This window comes from Physeter macrocephalus, chromosome 17 (genome assembly GCF_002837175.3).
Source record: "Physeter macrocephalus isolate SW-GA chromosome 17, ASM283717v5, whole genome shotgun sequence".
In the NCBI taxonomy this organism is placed as follows: domain Eukaryota; kingdom Metazoa; phylum Chordata; class Mammalia; order Artiodactyla; family Physeteridae; genus Physeter; species Physeter macrocephalus.
This window is the reverse complement of record NC_041230.1, coordinates 54,910,972-54,928,193: the sequence shown is the minus strand read 5'-3', so window position 1 is coordinate 54,928,193 and position 17,222 is coordinate 54,910,972. Positions and strand designations below refer to the sequence as shown.

Sequence of the window (17,222 nt, the reverse complement as noted above, 5' to 3'; positions counted from 1 at the left end):
CGCAACGGGAGAGGCCACAGCAGAGGGAGGCCCGCATACCACAAAAAAAAAAAAAAAAAAAAATATATATAAATAAATAAATTTTTATATTTAAAAAACCTCTCAGCATATCAAAAATAGAATGGAATCTACAAAAAGCCTATAGCTACTGTCATGCTTAATAGTGAAAGACCAAATACTTTCCCCATAAATCGGAAATAGGACAAGGACATCCACTCTCACTATTCCTATTTGGAATCGTACTGGAAATCCTAGTCAGGACAATTAGGCAAGAAAAAGAAATAAAAGGCATACAGATTGGAGAAGAACAAATAAATCTGTTCTATTTGCAGAAAAAAATTGTGTATGTAGAAAATCTGAAGGAATTAAAAAAAAATCCTCCTAAAACTGAAAAACAAATTTACCAGGATTACTACAGGATACAAACTCAATACACTACAATCAACTGTATTCCTATACACTAGTGATAAACAATTAGAAACAAAAACCCAAAAAATTCTACATTTACAATCGTTGAAAAAAAAAGAGGATGAGGAGGAGAAAGAGATGGAGAAAAGAAGAAATACTTAGGTATAAACCTAGCAGAACATGTTCAGGATCAGCATGCTGAAAATCTCACACATACACTCCCCCACACCACACCCCCAAAGCAGACCTAAGTAAATGGAGAGGGGCACCATGTTCATGGATTGAAAGAGTCATCAGGGTAAAGATGTTAATTCTTCCCAAATTGATCTATAGGTTTTTTGTTTTTTGGTTTTTGTTTTAAAGAAGATGTTGGGGGTAGGAATTTATTAATGAATTTATTTTTGCTGTGTTGCGTCTTCGTTTCTCTAGTTGTGGCAAGCGGGGGCCACTCTTCATCGCGGTGCGCAGGCCTCTCACTATCACGGCCTCTCTTGCTGCGGAGCACAGGCTCCAGACGCGCAGGCTCAGTAGTTGTGGCTCACGGGCCTAGTTGCTCCGCGGCATGTGGGATCCTCCGAGACCAGGGCTCGAACCCGTGTCCCCTGCATTAGCAGGCAGATTCTCAACCGCTGCGCCACCAGGGAAGAACTGATCTATAGCTTTAATGCAACTTTGACCAAGATCCCAAAAGGATTTTTTGTAGATACAGACAAGCTATTTCTAAAATTGGTATGAGCAAGCAAAAGAACTAGAATAACCAAAACAAAACAAAAAACAAAAAAACTGAATAAGAATAAAATTGGTAGAAAAAACACTACAATTCTGAGGCTTACTATAAAGCCACAGGAGTCAAGACTGTGGTATTGCAAAGGAACAGACACACATATCAGCGGAAGAGAATACATAATCTATATATGAACCTGCTGAAATACGTAAAACTGATGTTTGACAAAATTGCGAAGAAGAAAGGTAGTCTTTTCAGCAAACAGTATTTGAACTACTGGATACAGAAAAAAATAAGCTCCAACTAAATTTCATATATAATGCAAAAATTCACCAAAATGCACAATAGATATAAATGTAAACTGTAAAACTATAAAACTTTCAGGAGAAAACCTTTGTAACCTGGAGTTGGAGATAACACCAAAAACATGATCCATAAAAGTAAGAGAAAGAGAGAAATTAGACCTCATGAAAATGAAAAACTTCTGCTTTATGAAATACAAGACAATGTAAAGACAAGCCACAAACTGGTAGGAAATATTGACAAATCACATATCCGACAAAGAACTCTTGAAACCCAACAGTAAGAAAGTAACTGGAGGGGAAGTGGACAGCGCAAGAAACACCAGGAATCCAGCTCCCACCTGGACAGCAACTGCACTGGCAGTATCTGTCTGATGTAACTATTTTTGAAACCTGGAGTCTGTTGAAGGCTTGCAACTTCCAGGGGAAGGCTTGGAGGGTAAACTGTGGTTAATTTTGGTCATTTTCAGCTCTTAGCACCCGTAGCAGCTACCACTCCCCCCGCCCCCGCAGGCAGCTGTGCATGTATTCCTAGAGCAGCTTGCACACAGACTGTGGAAGCCATGGTGGGCAAAACGGACACAGATCTTCAATAAGATTATGTCAGCAGATTTCTCATCAGAACTTTGGAAGTCAGAAGCAGTGCACCCATATATTCAAAGTGCTAAAAGAGAAAAAGTTAACAAAGAATCCGATATGGGGCTTCCCTGATGGCGCAGTGGTTGCGCGTCTGCCTGCCGATGCAGGGGAACCGGGTTTGCGCCCCGGTCTGGGAGGATCCCACATGCCGCGGAGCGGCTGGGCCCGTGAGCCATGGCCGCTGGGCCTGCGCGTCCGGAGCCTGTGCTCTGCAACGGGAGAGGCCGCAGCAGAGGGAGGCCCGCATACCACAAAAAAAAAAAAAAAAGAATCCGATAGCCACTAAAAATGTTCTTCAAAAGTGAGAGAGAAATTAAGACATTTCCAGATAAACAAAAACTGCGGAAGTCTGTGACCACTGGACCTGCCCTGCAAGAAATGCTCAAATGAGTCCTGCAGGTTAAAAGAAAGCACCTAGTCAGTACACCGAAGCTGTATGGAGAAAGAAAGATCTCAACAGAAGTAAATCCATGCACTATTACACATTGCTTTCTACATGATGTAGGAGACTAACACATTAAAAAAATTATCAGTTTAAAAATTAGTATTACAAACTCTGGTTTGTAACTCCAAATCTTGTTTTCTACATAATTTAGGAGACTAATACATTGAAAAGAATTAATTTAAGTTTTAGGGCACAGAATGTATAAAGATGTAATCTTGTGACATCAACAGCTAAAAGGGGTAAAGACAGAACTGTAAAGGAGCAGAGTTTTTGCATGTTATTAAAGTTAAGCTGGTATAAATCCAAATTAGTGTTAAAATTTTTAGAATGATAAATGTAATCCTTGTGGTAACCACAAAGAAATTAGCTGGAGAAAATATACAAAAGGAAATGAGAAAGGAATTTAAACATTTCACTACAAAAAAATCAACTAAACACAAAAGAAGACAGTAATGCAGGAAATTAGGGACCAGAAAAAGCTATATGGCACATAGAACACAAATAGCAGAAGTCAGTCCATCCTTATCAGTAATTACTTTAAACGTAAATGGATTAAATTCTCCAGTCTAAAGACAGATTGGTGGAATGGATAAAAACCCATGATCCGATGACAGTAGACCCTTGAACAATGTGGGGGTTATGGGCAGAGACTCACCACACAGTTGAAAATCTGCATATAACTTTATAGTCAGCCCTCTGTATCTGTGGTTCCACATTCATGGATTCAACCAACTGTGGATCACGTAATACTGTAGTGCATGTTTACTGGAAAAAAAACCCCCTCATATAAGTGGACCTGTGCAAACTCATGTTGTTCCAGGGTCAGTTGTATAGCCTGCCTACAAGAAACTCACTTGAGATCCAGAGACACAGGTGGATGGAAAGTAAATGGATGGATCAAGATATTCCTGCAAATAGCAACCGACCAAAACAGACCAGGGTGGCTGTACTAATATCAGAGAAAATAGACTTTATTCACATACCTAAGGACAAACCATCAAAATATACGAAGCAAAAAACCTGACAGAACTGAAGGGAGAAATGGGCAGTTCTAACTGAGTTCCATTCTACCTTAGAAATCCTTGTCCCTGGGTCCCCTTCCTCAGCACTCCCCAGCACTGGGTGCCCGACAGAGACCTCTTACTGCAGTCACTCTTCTGTCTCAGGGCAGGCGTTCTTGGTATCGCACATCACCTGTTCAAATCACTGTGTACTTGTGTCCTGACAATACCTACTTTGTGTTAATTTACAGACACGATCACCCAACCCCGTGCTGCGTTCACTCCAGCTCCTGTCGTCTGCGGACCCTCCCTTTATTCCTCCATCATTCTGGACCCACGGCCAGGTGCGTGCTGACCGCATGCGAGTAGGCCTGTATGGTGGGCAGGAAGCAGGGACCAGAGCTCATCCAGTCAGAGAGGACTTCCTGCCCACCCCCAGCACTGAGTCCTAGATTTCTGATTTCATACAGTAAGAAAAGATATTCACAATCTTCTTCCAGGCAAGTTGCATGAAATGCAAGATACTAACTTTTGAACTCCACGGAGCATTTTTTCACGTTTAGCATCTCTGAAATCGGGCCGTGCCTCACCACGGATGGGACACGGATTTGGTGAACAAGGATGACCACCGTCCACGGACACTGCTCTGCCCCTTCCCGTGACACACAGAGCAGCCCCCGAGCACAGGAGCTGCTGGCACGCAGGCTCTGTGGCCACAGACACGCAGAGCAGAGTCAGGGTCTTCTGGAACCAAAACCACCTCTTTGAACGGAATCCCCTCAAGACCCCTCACGTACTCAGCGCAGTCCCACTCAGCACTCCGTCTGAGCGTGTTCTTAGGTTCATCTAAAACACCCATCATGGGTTCAGTGCCAGAAAGACACACCCACCCACCAATTCTAATTTTTGTACAGATCTGCCAGGGAGTCTCTGGTCTACAGAAAGCAAGTATCAGGAAACTAAGACATGGGACTTCCCTGGCGGTCCAGGGGTTAGGACTTCACCTTCCAATACAGGGGGTGCGGGTTCCCTGCTCTGGGAGCTAAGATCCCACGTGCCCCACGGCCAAAAAACCAAAACAGAAGCACTATTGTAACAAATGCGATAAAGACTTAAAAAAATGGTCTGCTTCAAAAGAAAAATCTTTAAAATAAGGAAACTAAGACACGTCACCATTTTCTTTATGCCAGAGAAAGACAAGGCATTTTTCATTTCTTCAGGGAGCGGGAAAGTGAAGCACCAATTCGAAGTTCTAATAACAAACAACCTAAAATAGTGCGTAACATCAACGCTGCCTTCGACTAAAATCTGTCCTGCGTATCACCAGGTCACAGGCGGAGCCAGGGCGCTGCAGGTTTCTGCTGCCATGCCTCAGAACCACTTGGAGTTACACTACCCGTCCACGGGACTGGACGGGCAGTCCCCGTACTCTGGGGACCCAGCTTGGGCGCAGGGGGCGAGGCAGGCATCCAGAACCCGGACTCCCGGCGACTGCATGGCTTCAGACCACACCTGCCATCCGCCCTGCAGTGAAACGTCTGGCTGTCCTCCCAGGGGACCCCGTTCGGGCGCGTAGGAACGTGTGGACCCAGGGCACCCACACCTGACACGTGTACTCCTCGTCTGAGGGCCACGCCGTGGTTGGGCGGCCAGGGCCGTGACGAGAGCTGCCCGTGCGAGAACACGTGCTTCCTCACCTGAAAGCATCTCAGAGGCAGGAGTTGCTGTAAAGTCCCGGGTGGAACCATGACACAAGCTCCAAGGAGGAGGAGTTGAGCTGGCGGAAGGTGTGGGAGCCCAGGTGAGGGGGCAGGACCGGGGCAGGGCTGGGACCGGACACACCGCAGAGCCTGTCCCCAAAGGCCCGGCGCCTCTTGGGCCGTGGGTCCCGCTCCCAATGCGTCCTGATGGGAGGGCTGTGTAGCTCACTGCCCACTGCCCAGCCCCAGAACAGGAGCCGGGCCTCACAACACGAAGGATGAAGCCCACAGAGGAGGCGGGGTGGCTCCGGGGGGACGATAAAAGCACGTGGGGGGCAGGCAAGAGGCCCAGGGGAGCTAAGCGCGCCAGGTGGTCGCCTGGCACGTCGGGGGCCACTGGACCCGCTTTCGCGCGTGCAAGTCCTCATCTAGGGCCCTGCCACCTCCCACCAGGCCCTTGGAAAAGAGGTAGTGGACCCACCTCACCCTAAGAGGCAGAAGCACGCGGCTGACGACGGTCAGCGGCTTGTCCGAAGCGAGCGCCTCTGTGGGGACAGCACCCCACCACTCATCGCAGGGCAGAGCGTGCCCAGGCCCCGCAGGGCCCCGTCCCCGTCCCCACCTCCACGGTCCGTGCAGCAGTCCATGGTCCATGGCAGCGACAGGGGAAGCGGCGAGAGGGAGCACGGGAGGGGCGGGTGGCGGGGGGAGTACGGGCACCCCCACATCAGCCCACTGTCCAGGGTGGCAGCTTGCACGTGGGCCACGCGAGGTAACTGATTTTAAGGGGATAAAGGGAAGCGGCGCTCGCTGCCGCTGTCCTCCTGCCCCAGCTTGTCCCACACCCCACGTGGGTGTCTGCATCCTCTGCAAGACGAGGATTCCACGTAAGGCCTGGTCACCTCTGCGTTACACGGCAGTGTGGCCTGTATCTGTCAACGGACCCGTCTCTGCTGGCTGGCATTTGGCTCTTATGTAAGTGAGCGAATTGAAACAATAAATAAAGAGACAACGACACCTCAATAACTACATTTTAAAAAAGGAGAAAGACCACACCACGTGCTTGCAGAGTTTGCCAGCTGGGAAGATGGACACACAAAAAGAAGCATCACAGCAAACAAAGCCCCCTACCCCATCCCCAGGGCCTCAGGGAAGACAGCAGGGGACACCGTGAAGCTGGAACCGCCTCACTGGGGCCAGGGGACCCTCACGTTGTGGGGAGGCCGCCTGCTCTTCCAGCCCCTGACGTCCCGCCAGACAAAGCGCAAGACTCAGGAAGCAACGGCTGCAGAGCCGTGGAGGCTGGGGCACCAGAGTGCCCCCAGGCTGCAGACCACGGACCACCCAGCGCGGCCAGGGCACCCGCACACTGGGAGACCCCGGCGGGGCCCACAGCAGGAGCCCAGCCGTGCTCTGCCCAGCACAAGGGAGCACCCGCTGCGCGTCGGGCATCAGGCCTCCACAGCCTGCCTCTGCCCTCGCTCTGGGCTGACGGGAGTGGACCGATTCTCCCTGCTGCCTGGGAGCACGCCTTGGCCCGGGCACCCCGTGCCTTCGCAGGGCTCCTGTCCTCCCTTGGGCCTCCGCCTTGCGGGGCAGACACGGGCCCGAGAGCCCCCTGGTCACCACTCCTGATTCTCGGCGGTCGGTTCCTGCCAGAGAAGCAAGAGCTCTCAGGCTTCAGAGGCGGGAGGACCCTGAGCGCAGCCCGGCACCGCCTGGTGGGCGCCATCACCGCGGCTGCGTTTCCTTCCCCAGGCTGCAGCCCAGGGGGGCTCCCCACGTGCTGGCTGGAGGAGAGAAGTAAGGAAGGGAGGATGGAGAGGCCCCAGCCACAGACCCCACAGAGAGATCAGCCCCAGAGAGGTTTTGGCCCCCCGCCAGTCCTGCTGCTCCGCCGCGGGCTCAGCGCGCACGCCTGCTACGCTGCACACGTCTCCTTGGTCAATGCGCCTGCGCTGACCTTGCGCCTGCCATTCGGGTCAAAGGGCCTGTGACCATCTGGCTTAGGAGGTACTTCCAAGTTCAAGATGTGCCCTCATGACAAGCAAAGAGGACCCTGACCCCAGAGAGCCTGCAGTGGAGGGAGGCGCCACGCGGCGTCATGGGGGGCGGGGCGGGGATAGCGGCAGAGAGGAGCGCCAGGCAGTGAGAGGAGGCCCCGCTGCAGGAGCCAGGCCGGCCCGCGCGGTGCCCGGACAGAGGGGAAGGACACGTGCGCCGGGAAAGGGCGGGCGGGCTTTCTTCACACTGGTATTTCTGCAACTTTCCTGTAAGTTTGAAGTGATTTCCAGTTAAATGTTAACAAAAGCCTTGAACCACATCGCCCGCAGCCCCCCTGACTTCAGAACATGAAAGAGTCGCTGCCGAGCGTGGGCGGCGATCAGAAGAGAGCTGTTGGGTTTTCGCTGCGAGTCCCCGTCAGGGGCAGAGCCAGCACTTTCCAGGCCAGGCGAGCAGCCGGCGGCGTCCTCTCACTGCCGCCGTCCGCAATGGGGCGTGCCTGTGAGGTCACAGAAGCCGAGAGCCGGCGCCTCCTAGCAAGGCCTGAGCCCGCTTCTCCTGCCTTCGGGGCGCACCCCGGCCCGGCCCGGCCTGTGCAGCGCGGGGACCCAGGCGGAGGCTCCACGGAGGTCTCGCCCGCCTGAGTGCGGAGCCTGGCCTTGTTCCCCTGTAAGGGTCCCGGGGGCGGGGCGGTGAGCGATACCCCCGGCCGGGAGGCGGCTCCTGGGGAAAGCGCCCGGGAGGGGGAGTGCCCCTGTCGCGCTCCCCGCAGCGGGGAGGGGGGGCACGGCGGTGGCCTCTGACCAGCCCGGGAGCGAGCCCAGGCCCAGGCGCCACCCCAGCCCCCGGGGGCAACCGGCCTGTGATTGCGCTCTCCGCCCCGGGCGGTCATCGGCCATGGAGACGGCTCCGTTCTGGACCGTGTGTCTCACTGACCCCTCGACTGAGTTGGAAACGTTCTAGAACACGCCGCGGCGAGCTCCAGGTCTCCTTACCTTCACGTTTATGGGGCCTGGTTGTGGCCAGCGGATCGTCTCCCCTGCTCTGTCTCCCCTGCCCCCGAGCCCCCACGCCGTGGACCACGCGCTTCCTTCTCTGACTGTCAAGATGCTCAGGGCCACGCTGCCACCTCCTATTTTGAGCGCGTTTCAGGGAGGAAACGCCTACAGCCCCGAGCGGGAGCCGCGTGAGGGGGCGGCTGCTTGCCCCAAGTTGTTAAACTTCAGTGTGACTGCGGAGGGAGTCGCTGTCCACCCGCACCTCCTCTCTGGCAGCACCCCTGCCACATCCAGCCTTACAGGTGCTCAGGCAGGGTGGTGCAGGGGCCCCCCTGCCATCTGTGCTGCTACTGCCTGATGGACCCACATGCCCCCGACGCTCCTCTGCTGAGGACCTCCTCCCAAGAGGGGTCCCTGGAACGACACCCGGAACCGGCGGACTCAGCATCCAGCAGGGGGAGGCGGCCCCATTACTGCCAGGAGGGCTGGACGCTGGGACAGGTGACGCGGGTGTGAGCAGGGGTCCACGAGGAGGCAGAGAGGACCGCAGGGCACAGGCCAAGAGCCAGAAAAGGGCCCTAAGCCATGGGCATGGCTGATGGCCCTGGACCAGCTGAGTTGATGCAAGAGCCCAGGCAGCAGGCAGCCAGGGAGCGAGAGCCATGGCTGGGGACCTTGAGGCCACCCTGAAAGCTGCCCACACACCACGGACGGGAGCAAGGCTGGTCTGGAGGACCATCCCATCCGGGAGGAGAGGCCAAGAGGGCACGAGCCCAGCAAGAAGGATCCAGGTGAGAGGTTCTTGGGTAAACGGAACACATACTTCTTGATGTCATTTTTCATAAAATTACAGTAAAAGCCACCCGAGTTCCACTTACGTTCTCGAGCTAAGACATTCAATAACCATCTCTTGAACGCTACCATTTCCCACGAGAGACCGAGGCCCACAAGGGCAGGGCCTGTCGGCCGCCCCTCCCGGCACAAGTGAGAGGCAGGATCACTGCTACTTTCAGCTTTTAAAACTTCTCAGGGTAACAGAAGTCAAGAGTATGTACATCCGCTGTGCAGAAAACAATCTCTTAAATCAAAATTCCACTTCCTACCAAAACCGAACCCCTGCTATGGCCCTGATCACTTAGGACCAGCAGACCTGCGGCTGTGGAAGTCCTCACTAAAGCAAGACAACAGTCCTCTCTTCCCCTTGCTCTCCGGATCTTAGAACAACACAGAAAGCAGGGAACAGTGACTTCCCAAGTGGGGAACCTCAATTCACAGCTTCCGTGAATTTGTCCAAACGGGCGACTGCAAGGCTGGGGGCCGGTTACACTGTCGGCGTCCGCTCCGAGTGGGTGCCAGCGTCCCACCAGCGCAGAATTTTTAACAAGATCCTGCCGACAATGATCTCTGCTTTGACTCGGGCCCTCCTAGCTGAGGCTATCAGGAGCCACCTCAACGTGGCCCAGAGGACAGAGCCCAGGAGGAGCCTGGCTGAGTGCGGGGAGCCCTGCTGGGCCTCACTGTGCTCGGCACCGTCCACACCGTCCAAGGCGGGCAGCGCCCCGAACACCAGCAGCGCCGAGTCAAGGCCAGCCGGCGGCACCGCAGTTCAGGGCGTCCCCGAGCGGTGGGGACTCACCCTCTGCCATCGGCCTGCTGGGTGGTCGTGGCCATGTGATGCCCACGTGCCGCCAGAGAGAACACAGGGGCTCACCTTGGTGTCCTCCTCATTTCCCTCCGCGTGGACAACGTAGGGGTAGCCGTCCTTCTGCAGGTTTTCTGACACAATGCGCACCTCGACGCCGGGCAGCGGGGTCCCCACAGAGCCTGCAAGGGGCGGGGCGGCACGAGGGAAAGAGGCGGTCAGCAGGATTCTGAAGGACAGAGCTGCCCACTGAGGTGCTCGGATCTGCCTGACGTCACGCGCACACACGGAGGTGGGGGGAGTCCCGCGTGGATGTCGCGTGCACACACACGGGAATCCCGCATGGACATGATGTGCGCACACGGATCCTGCCCCGTTGTCACGTGCACACAGAGGGGCGAAGCCCCAGGAGGCAAGAGCACAGCCTTAGGCAGGGCACGCAGAGCAGCAGCCAGGGCTCCGAATGCCCTACAGGCCTTCAGGTCACTTCGGGAGGGCCGCCCAGCACCCAGGGCAAGATGCAAGGGCACTTCTGTCTCACTGGAGCACCTGGCTGAGCGGTCAGGGCACAGATGACCGCAGTTTGTCACTGGTGAGGGACTGGAGTGGGACAGATGCCAGAGGGTGAGCGGGTCCTCACGGCAGGGGTGATGTAGCCAACATCCTGGCTCACTTGTTAGCTGCCTGTGGCGGCTCAGTGCCTTCACCCCTGCGTGGTTATAATCAGCTTTTGAACCTGCAAAGGTTAGGGCAGGTGGTGGCCGCGGTGGAGTCCCCGCGGCCACTGTAATGAATAGCTGAGGTGGGGCAGAGATTCCAGGGCCAAATGCCAAGTGTCTGAGGCTTCACTTCAAGGTTTCAGGCCCTTTATTTTAACTGTTATCCATGAGGACTTGTCACAGGAGAAAAAGTCCCAGGAAGCCCACTTGGCAAACTCCATGAGCCGCTTAGTACTCTGGGATCCACACGCTTGGAAAAGTCTGTGACACAGGGCTCAGTGTGCTAGATGGTGCCGCTCTGTCCTCCTCAGCCTGTCTTCTGTCTGAGGTCCTGGAGGCCGCCACCGCTGCCTCTTCCTCCTCCTTCCTCCCCTCCTTCTCTTTTGCTTCCAAAGATTTAAAAACTACAGTGAAATCCATATATGATGCAGCTATTCATTATAAAGCCTAGGATTCAGGGGCATTCAGCACATTCACAACATTGTTCCATTATCACCTGCACCTAGTTCCAGAACTTTCCATCAGCCCAGAAGGAAACCTGTCCCCGTGAGCTGTCACATCTTTCCCCCACCCCAGCAACCACTAACCCATTCTCTGTGGACTTGCCCCCTGGATGTTGTGTATGAAAGGAACCGCCAGGAATGTATCCTTCTCTCTTCCTGCTGGTCAGCTACTTGGGGCCAGTGGCTGCACCAGTGCCAGGACGCTCAAGACCGGAGACAGCCTGGAAAAGGGGGTGTTCCACCTCAGCTGCAGACGAGACACGAGGACCAGAGACAAGACCTAGGCTGGGAACATGAGCTGGGTCCAAGCCCTGCCCTCCCGCAGGCTCTGCAGGACCCGGGGCCAAGGCGGCCACAGTCCCGACACGTGGGATGTGTTTCCCAGCGGGCCTCAGCGTCGTAGCTTCCCTCTGGATCTGTCTCCAGTGAAGAGTTTGTCTCAGCCCTGTCGTCTGCATTGCTCCTCCTTGGACCTCGTGGTCTGATAAGGACCGGTGGGGCCACAGCTCTGACTGCTTGGTTACAGAGCAGGCCCGGGCATCTTGGAGATTTTTTCCAGGGTCTTCAGATCACTCCCGATTGCTCATATTTTATGGCCAAATGTCAGCAGGCTGACCTAGGTTTTAGCCTTCAGTGTGTGTGTGTAAAAGCCACAGAACAAAAGCTTTAAGAGAAGAAATGGGTTGATAAAGTGCAGGAGAGAAAGGCCATGTGTAAGAGGACATCAGTCGGGCCCACTGGGCTGATGGTCCTCCTTCCTGTGTTCCCAAGCGGTAAGAGAATTTCTTGCTGTGTGAAGGAGGTGTACTGTGAATTGATTTATCACTTTCTGAGACTGGTCAGGATGATTTCTTTAGTATGTGCCATAAGTAAAGAGTGCCATGAACACACCTTGAGCCGTCAGGCAGAATGTGATGATTCCATCAGCAGGCACTTCATTGAACTAAGTACAGAATCTTAAGCACGAGCAACCACCTCGCTCAGGAGTGAAATCTGCTCTTCTTCCCTTTTCTTCTGAGCTCTCGTCCCCGCAGTGGTGTGACGCCTGCTCAGGCCCAAGCCCTCCGGACAGCGACGCCTCCTGAAGTGCGAGCCCTGGGGATCCTTGGAGCACGAAAGCCCCTCCATGTCCCTCGTGTCGTGTTTGTAAAAGACACTTTAGTCTCCTAAACCTTCCCTGAGTTCCAGAGAGCAGACTGAGGCAGTTACTAATTAGAGAAATAGAGGAACACAGACACAAAGAAAAAGCAGTTACCTCAGAGCTCGAACAATAAATCGGTAATAAGACAGAGTCGCACCTCCTCCTCAAGAGACGTACACGCTAATCTGACGCACATCTTGGAGTTGTTCTGCGTGAACTAAGTCCCCCACCCAGGTGGAGGATGGGGACTACATGCTGAGACCCCCAGACTAGTTGGAACCAGAAGGCTGATGACTGATATTCCTGGGACACCATCCTGTTACCTCACCACCAACCAATCAGAAGAATGTCACACATCCTGCAGCCCTCCCTGCAGATGTCGCCTTTAATAGCCCTTCCCTGAAAGCCATAAGGAGTCTGGGTCCTGTGAGCACCAGCCGCTTGTTCTCCTTGCTTGGATTCTGCACTTTCCTTTACCACAACCCAGTGTCAGTAAATCGGCTCAGTTCAGTAACACTTGCAGAGAGGAGGAAGCAGAGGCTCCATCCAGGCGCTGGGAACACAGGGAGATGTGGGGAGATGCTGTGGAGAAGGGAACCCTATGGGATCTGCTGTGGCCTCCAGGGAGGTGAGTGGCTGCCCTCAGTCCCACGGGACTGACAGTCACAGGGGCATGTCCCCACTTACCACAACTTCTGTACAACTTGGCTGCAAACTGGGGGTTCCCTGGGCCCCTCCTGGGATTAAACGGTTTGCTAGAGCGGCTCTCAGAACCCAAGAAAACAGGTCATTTCCTAGAATGCCAGTTCATTACAAAGGATACAAGGTGGGAACAGCCAGATGGAAGAGACGCCTCTAGCACGTATGTGGGTGGGTGGGAGTCGCTAAACTTGCACACTCTCCAGGCACATCACGCTCCAACACCAACCAGTGGTCACCAGCCTTGTTTTGGGTTTTGATGAAAGTTCTATTATACAGGTACAGTTGATTAAATCATTGGCCATTGGTGCTTCATTCAACCTCCAGTCCCTCTCCCAGCCTAAGGAAGTCGGGACTGTCCACCCTATTCAATGAGACCAGAACTGCTAAGAAGGTCTATAAAGAAAACACTGACAGGGCTTCCCTGCTGGCGCGGTGGTTAAGAATCTGCCTGCCAATGCAGGGGGGACAGGTTCCAGCCCTAGTCCGGGAAGATCCCACATGCAGCGAAGCAACTAAGCCCGTGCACCACAACTACTGAGCCCACAAGCCACAACTACTGAAGCCCGCACGCCTAGAGCCGATGCTCTGCAACAAGAGAAGCCACCGCCATGAGAAGCCCGCGCACCGCAACGAAGAGTAGCCCCCACTCGCCGCAACTAGAGAAAGCCTGCGCGCAGCAACGAAGACCCAACACAGCCAAAAATATATAAAAGTAAAATAAATTTATTAAAAAAAAAAGAAAACGCTGACAGAATTACAGCACTACTACCACAACAGTGGCATTAAAATCTCCACACAGGGGCTTCCCTGGTGGCGCAGTGGTTGGGAGTCCGCCTGCCGATGCAGGGGGCGCGGGTTCGCGCCCCGATCCGGGAGGATCCCGCGTGATGCGGAGGGGCTGGGCCCGTGAGCCATGGCCGCTGGGCGTGTGCGTCCGGAGCCTGTGCTCCGCAACGGGAGAGGCCACGGCAGTGAGAGGCCCGCGTACCACCAAAAAAAAAAAAAAAAAAAAACCCTCTCCACACAGAGACAAACCTATGATTTGTTAAAGTGAGGTCTACAAATGGCAGAGACTGCTGTGTTCCTGTGTTAGGGCAGGAGAGCTACTCAGACCCCAGAACCCCCCGCCCCTACGCCAGTGGGTGGAACAGAGCAAGGTCAACGAGGCAGGGCCAGCCTCCTACACCCACCTAGATGGGATCCCGCCCACACCGCGTGACGCGACCCCTCCCACGCCGCGTGAGGCGGCCCTTCCCACACCACGTGCATGCTGTCACGCCAACACCGCGAAATGCAGCCCCTCCCACACCGTGTGGACGCGGACCCTCCCACACCACGTGACGCTGCTCCGCCCACACAGCGTGACGCTGCCCCTTCCACGCCACGTGCATGCTGCCCCTCCCACGCCGCGTGACTCTGCTCCTCCCACGCCACGTGCACGCTGCCCGCCCACACGGCGTGATGCGGACCCTCCCATACCACGTGCACGCTGCCCCGCCCCCATCGCGTGACGCGGCCCATCCCACGCCGCGGGGACGCGGCCCCTCCCAGACCGCGTGACGCTGCTCCTCCCACGCCGCGTGCACGCTGCTCCTCCCACGCCACGTGCACGCTGCCACGCCCACACGTGTGCGTGACACGAGCCCTCCCTCACCACGTGCACGCTGCCCCACCCACACCGCGTAACGCAGCCCCTCCCAGACTGCGTGGACACAGCCCCTCCCACACCGCGTGCACACTGCCCCACCCAGACCGCGTGACGCGGCCCCTCCCACGCCACGTGCACGCTGCCCCGCCCACACCGCGTGACGCGGGCCCTCCCACGCCGCGTGCACGCTGCCCCGCCCACACGTGTGCGTGACGCGAGCCCTGCCATACCACGTGCACGCTGCCCCGCCCACATCGCGTAACGCAGCCCCGCAGACTGCGTGGACGCAGCCCCTCCCACAGCGCGTGACGCTGCTCCTCCCACGCCATGTGCACGATGCCCCGCCCAGGCCGCGTGACGCGGCCCCTCCCACGCCACGTGGACGCGGCCACTCCCACGCCGCGTGACGCGGCCCCGCCCATACCGCGTGACGCGGCCCTTCCCACTCCGCGTGACGCTGACCCGCACACGCCGTTTAACGCAGCCCCTCCCAGACTGCGTGGACGCAGCCCCTCCCACACCGTGTGACGCTGCCCCTCCCACGCCACGTGCACGCTGCCCCGCCCAGACCGCGACTCTGCCCCGCCCACACCGTGTGACGCTGCTCCTCCCACGCCGCGTGCACGCTGCCCCGCCCACACGTGTGCGTGACGCGAGCCCTCCCATACCACGTGCACGCTGCCCCGCCCACATCGCGTAACGCAGCCCCTCCCAGACTGCGTGGACGCAGCCCCACCCACACCGCGTGACGCTGCTCCTCCCACGCCGCGTGACGCGGCCCCGCCCACACCGCGTGACGCTGACCCGCCCACGCCGTGCAACGCAGCTCCTCCCAGACTGCGTGGACGCAGCCCCTCCCACACCGTGTGACGCTGCCCCGCCCAGACCGCGTGACTCTTCCCCGCCCATACCGCGTGACGCTGCCCCGCACACGCCGTGTAACGCAGCGCCTCCCAGATTGCGTGGACGCGGCCCCTCCCACGCCACGTGCACGCTGTCCCGCCCACGCCGCGTGACGCGGCCCCTCCCACTCCACGTAGACTCGGCCCCGCCCACACCGCGTGACGCGGCCCCTCCCAGGCTGCGTGGGTGCAGCCCCTCCCACACTGTGTGACACTGCCCCTCCCACACCACGTGCATGCTGCCCCGCCCACGCCGCGTGACGCTGCCCCTACACACCGCGTGACGCGGCCCCGCCCAGACCGCGTGGACGCGGCCCCTCCCACAGCGCGGGATGGGCCCCTCCCACACCCGCAGGGACTGAGTGTCCTCCTGGTGTCCACTGGGCGAAAGGCTGGCTGCAGTCAGAAGGGCAGGCTATCCTTTCCACCTCTCTTTAGAACAGGTGTTAGCTGTGGCCCGGTGACTTTAATTGTCCTGTGGCTCCATCCGGCCTCTGGGGCGGGTGACTGTGCCTCACTGGGTCCTGGAGCGCCTGTCCGGCAAGCCCTGCATCTGATAGCAACCTCCCGTGAGCGCATGGCAGGCCCAGCAGTTCAGGTCACCACCCGGGGCCTCAGTCGGGCAGTCTCCTTCAGGCCACGCGCCCCTCCGGGCCACCAGGGAACCTGTGATGGGCCAGGCTGGCAGGATGTGTCCCCGGACCAGCCCAGAGTCCCGGCTGGAAGGAGCCCGGCTCAGGAGTCAGGGGCACAGAGGACACAGCCTGATTGCTCCGGAAGCGGCGCTCAGGGACTCACTCCTGGATTCAAGGTTGACGGCTCCTTCATTGTTTCTAAACCAAAGAGGCGGCTGTGCACCCAGTGTGAGCCGCCTGCTTCACGGGCGAGAAAAGACCCCGGGCGCTTGGTCCCGGTGCCGAGAAGAGGCCACGCACAGCCACAGCAGAACCCTGAGCCTGAAGCGCTGCAGCCAATTCAGACTCGAGAATTTCTGCCCAGAAGCCTCGGGTTTAGGGCCCGGGCGCAGGTCCCTCTGTCCCGGGGCCTCTGCCCCCGCCCCTGGTCCGACAGTGTGAACACCTGCTCCGTCTGTGTGACTTCTCCAAGGCCGTCAGAGGGGTAAGATCAGCCCAGTACCGGGGCTGTTGTGTGGACAGTTTGCAGCTTCTTAGAAAGTCAAGCTCACACCCCCTTCTGACCCAGCGGTTGTACTCTGAGGCGTCTGCCCGCGAAATGTAAAGACGCATTCACACAAAACCCTGCACACAGACCTTCACAATGGCCCGACTGGAAACTGTCCAAGACCAGACACAACCCAGCGTCCTTCGGTGGCAGACAGGTTAACACCGAATATGCTGCTTGGCACAGGATGTGTCTCACACTTGTCCTGCCAAGTGAGAGAAGCCAAACCCAAAGGCAGGTCCTGGAGGCTGTGCCTCTTGTGTCGTTCCAGGAAACGCACAGCTACAGGGAGAGGAACCAGGGACGTGCTCACCGGCCTGGGACAGGAGGCGCTGACCACGAAAGGGGGAAGCTCTGTAGGTGAGTCAACTTCGTCTACCTGAGTGTGACGGCAGACACTCTGAAAACTCACAGACCTGCCCACCAGAAGGGTGCCTTTTACTGTCGTGCAAGACAAGTAGATGCACAGAGGCAAGTACAGGCACACGATGACTTACTGTTTATTTCCAGACGCCTACTGTGTTTTGGACAAGCTGGAGGGGACTGACCGGGAGGGCTGGGA

At 56.5% G+C, this 17,222-nt stretch overlaps 1 protein-coding gene across 1 annotated transcript in view; it reads right to left on the bottom strand.

Annotated features, from left to right (window-relative positions):
* The window catches only part of ACSF3 (acyl-CoA synthetase family member 3), a 59,090-nt gene that overhangs the window by 18,283 nt on the left and 23,585 nt on the right, over positions 1-17,222 (bottom strand). Inside the window, exon 6 of the mRNA XM_024125008.3 lies at positions 9,933-10,045. Coding sequence (XP_023980776.1) covers positions 9,933-10,045 — 113 coding nt within the window. The remainder of the gene's footprint in view (positions 1-9,932; positions 10,046-17,222) is intronic.